This window comes from Vitis vinifera, chromosome 7 (assembly GCF_030704535.1).
Source record: "Vitis vinifera cultivar Pinot Noir 40024 chromosome 7, ASM3070453v1".
In the NCBI taxonomy this organism is placed as follows: Eukaryota; Viridiplantae; Streptophyta; class Magnoliopsida; order Vitales; family Vitaceae; genus Vitis; species Vitis vinifera.
In genome coordinates, this window is record NC_081811.1 from 22417732 (window position 1) to 22421630 (window position 3899).

The window sequence follows — 3899 nt, forward strand, 5'->3', positions numbered from 1 at the left end:
TAAAAACAAGAGATTGATTCATATGCATCATAAAGAACCAACTGATCAAATGCATATACATCACTACTAATCTTAATTTGCATCCCACAGAACACCTCATGTGATGGTCTAAAGCCTTATTTATTTACTTTGTACATGCTACTTTTGCTATTCGATTACTCCAATCTACTGTCTGTAAAGCTCTGCTTTGAGGCGTGGACTAAGGAGAACTTCAAGTGGGGTTGCTTTCAAATTTGTTAAACCCAAGCTTTCAGTCATGTCCACGTCTCCGTCTGATGGCTTTGTTACTTCATAACTATGTAGCAAGCTAGCCAGGGCGAAATGCACCACTTGTAGAGCAAGTGATATTCCCGGGCATGATCGTCTACCAGAGCCAAAAGGGATAAGTTCAAAATGCTGACCTCTCACATCTGTGTCCTTATGGCTTGTCATAAACCTCTCTGGCTGAAACTCTTTTGGGTTGCACCACACACGCTCATCACGGTGAATTTTCCATGCATTCACCATAATTTGTGTGCCAGCTGAAATGTTATAGCCAGCTGCAAGGGTGCAATCTTCCATTGCTGCATGAAGAGTGATGATCGGGCTAGCTGGATAAAGACGCAGCGTTTCCTTGATTATAGCCTGGAGGTATACAAGGTTTTTGACATCTGATTCATCCACCTGCCGGTCCTTGCCAACTTGGATGTCCAGCTCGGCCTGAGCTTTTTTCAACACATGGGGGTGGTTGAGTAGTAGAGATAGGGCCCAAGTAAGAGTGACCTTCGTGGTGTCACTTCCTGCTAAGATGAGATTCTGCCAAGGGAAGGTAGAGTTTGGGTCACACCCTCTATGTTATTAAACTTTGGTCAAATTTTGAGATTACTAGGAACAAAAAGAACAAGACTGATGACATTAAGGATCAAAAACACATAATGATAATAAACAAAAATAAAATCAGAACTTATCTGTTGTTGTATCTAGATTATTGGAAAGAGAACTTATCTGTAATTGCTGCTGTATGAAGATTGGACAATGAGGATGGGCATGAGGATTTTCTATTGTCATTTCCTTAAGTACTACTGTCTCATTTAGATAAGTTAGTTAATTGCTCTTACATACTTGTTCCAACAAGTTTGTGCAGTGCTAGATTCAATGAACCAACTAATTTTAGATGTTTTTGGTTAGCAGATCACAGTGGCCAAAAAGAACATATGCATGCCAAAATTTGGTTTCCGTCGGTGGTTTGAAACAGAGACATCTGAGGGACTGCCAAGTGAAATGCATGTTTTTGCCATCAACATGATAAATTTGGGGACAATTTTGTCAGTCTAGTAGGTATAGTACTTACCAGGCAAGTAGCCTTGTTAACGGTATCTGCATCAAAACCAGAAAAGTTGACATCTTCGAGAACTGTCAGCATCACATCCATAAAATCTTGATCATCCTTGCCTTCCCCACCCAACAATCTCTTCTCTTTATGCTCCTGCAGCCACCCTCCAAATAGACTGTCCAGTTCTTTAGCAGTTCTCTTCATGGCTTTCTTATATCCTTTCAAGTCCAACCAACTGAGAAATGGAATTGCATCTGACAACACAAATACCCCAAACAGATGCGCAAAATCCCTGATCACTTTTTGACAGGTTCGTCCCTCTCCTTCCTTGGTATCAGCACCAGCGCCGAAATAGCGCTTCCCTCCCACCAATCTCACCGCCAAATTTAGTGTCAAATCTCCAAACCATCGCTTCATATCCACAAATACTCTGCCATCCGTGCCTCTCTCACTGACCCACATCTCATAGAGTTCTCTTATTGAAGTCCCCACCTCTGAAGCACGTATGTGCTTGAGCATGTCGAGTCTGTGATTTGATAGAAGCTCGATTGTGACTATTTTGCGCATCTCACGCCAGTAAGATCCATAAGGAGCAAAGCCAAACATAGCGAAGTCATAGCCCAGTATTTTTGATGCAGTGACGCTTGGTCGTGTGGAGAAGACTCTGTCATGAGTAGTGAAACACTCTCTCGCCATTTCACTACTGCTCAAAACTAAAATCTCATTCAATCCAAGCCTTATAGTGAAAACCGGTCCATACTTGTCGGCCATGGCTCCCAGTGTCTTGTGGGTCAGCTGCTGAGCACCAAAGAGGTGCAGGTGACCGATGATAGGCCAAGCCCCACCTGCTCGAGGAGCAGTGCATCTTTTTGCATTAGAAGCAGCTTTGATTTTTAATCGATAAAAGCAGATGGAAATCACCACTACAAGGAGGCTAGAAAACAGAGGCAAGAGGAATCGGAGAAGGGTTTCCATCAGAGTCGAAGTAGCTAGATGGGTTCAACTGCATGTAAGTTTGTGCCTTGGTGAAAGTCCTCTTTAGTGTTATCATGAGGTAGTCATTGACCTCAAAGAAATAAGATGAGTTAACTCGAGATACATGAGGAATGAGATAGCTGATTTGGTCTTTCCGAAAAACTGATTTGACTTGCCAAGAGCCTAAATTCAACCATAGAATCAAGTTAGATTTAGCTTATTTCTTGTGCTACGTTTCCTGTAATCCAAAAATTCCAATCTCCTAATCCTCGTCTGTTGCAATTGTCAGTTGATATGAAAAAAATCAATCACCATGGACCATCTACAAGCAAGTGAAAAAAGTTTGTTGGATTGACCAGCAAGATCCTGCCAAACATGACTCATCAGGATGCATGAATAAGAGACTTGGTGGCCGCATTATCGAAGTCAAGGATAAGAACCCCGTAACAATAGTTCCAAAAAAAAGGCTTTCCTAGGTGTCGTTTAGAGGGAGAATTCTACGGTCCGGCATGGGTAGGTAATAAAAAATAAAATAAAATAAACAAAAGAAAGGCTTTTGTCAGTGTCGTTTAGTGGGAGAATTCCACGGTACCACATGGGTGGGTAACCGGGAGATGCTTATAACTTTTATTTAATCTTTTACTATACCTGTTATCCAATCTTTATATTTCATTAAATAACATGTGGAGGTATGGTATTGAAAAATTGTTTTTCAATACCATAGCTTGATGTAGTTGTTGAGGCCTCGCGTCCCTGCGATCCACGTAGTTGTTAAATGGACGCACGCTCTCAACCAAGATAGAGTCCTGGATCAGTCGTACCTGCAAAAGGTGTCCGGACGGAGTGTCCGGACACACCCTCCAATGGTTTTGTCAGCCATGGATAGAGAGATTAATCAGTTGACACAGTTGACCTTTTTCTAGGTATAACAAGCTTACCTTCTTCCTTGTGTGAAGGTTCATATATATAGTGACAAAAGCTCTGCCTCCCTCTTTAATGGTGGGGAGACTTTTTGACTCGTCATGATGCCTCTAGGTGGTGGCAGGGTCATCATCACCTTTAGGGCGGCTGTCAGAGATCGTGGGAGGCGATGCGGCTGTTAAAGATCGTGTGAAGTGACTTGTCATCATTCTTATCCTTTCGCTCTGCAGGTGGCGGAACGTGGGCCGTGGCAAACTGTTGGAAGGATGTAGTAAGACTTGCTTACTTTAGTCAACGATCCGGACAAACATATCCGGATAAGATATGTCGGTTGTTCGGATGTGATGTTTACGAGTGTCGTGTGCCTTTTCCTGAGGGAGTCCAGATAGGGGAAGCGCGTTATGTGTCCTCTTAGGGAAATCCAAATGGAGCTGATCCGGATAGAAATGCGTGCCACATGTCATTAGAGGGAGGGGTCCCTACAGTAGTGGTAGAGAAAGGATTCCACTTTAGGGATAACTTTTAAAGCATATATAAAGTTTGTCAATTACAAAATATGTGGGTTTTACATTAATGGCCAACCATAACACTTTTTAGTGGGTGGCAGCATGGATTAAAAAATCAGATTTTATCAGCAATATTTCGTCAATATATTGGATATCGGGTGGTTTCGAAATGAAATTCAACATCG

At 42.3% G+C, this 3899-nt stretch overlaps 1 protein-coding gene across 1 annotated transcript; it reads right to left on the reverse strand.

Annotated features, from left to right (window-relative positions):
* LOC109122869 (cytochrome P450 CYP82D47) lies at positions 1–2624 on the reverse strand. Its single transcript, XM_019220934.2, has 2 exons — positions 1331–2624; positions 1–795 (listed from the first exon to the last, which is right to left on the reverse strand). Exons 1-2 carry the CDS (start codon positions 2285–2287, stop codon positions 166–168), a joined length of 1587 nt encoding a protein of 528 aa, XP_019076479.1. The 5' UTR covers positions 2288–2624; the 3' UTR covers positions 1–165.
* Between the last annotated feature and the right edge of the window lie 1275 nt (positions 2625–3899).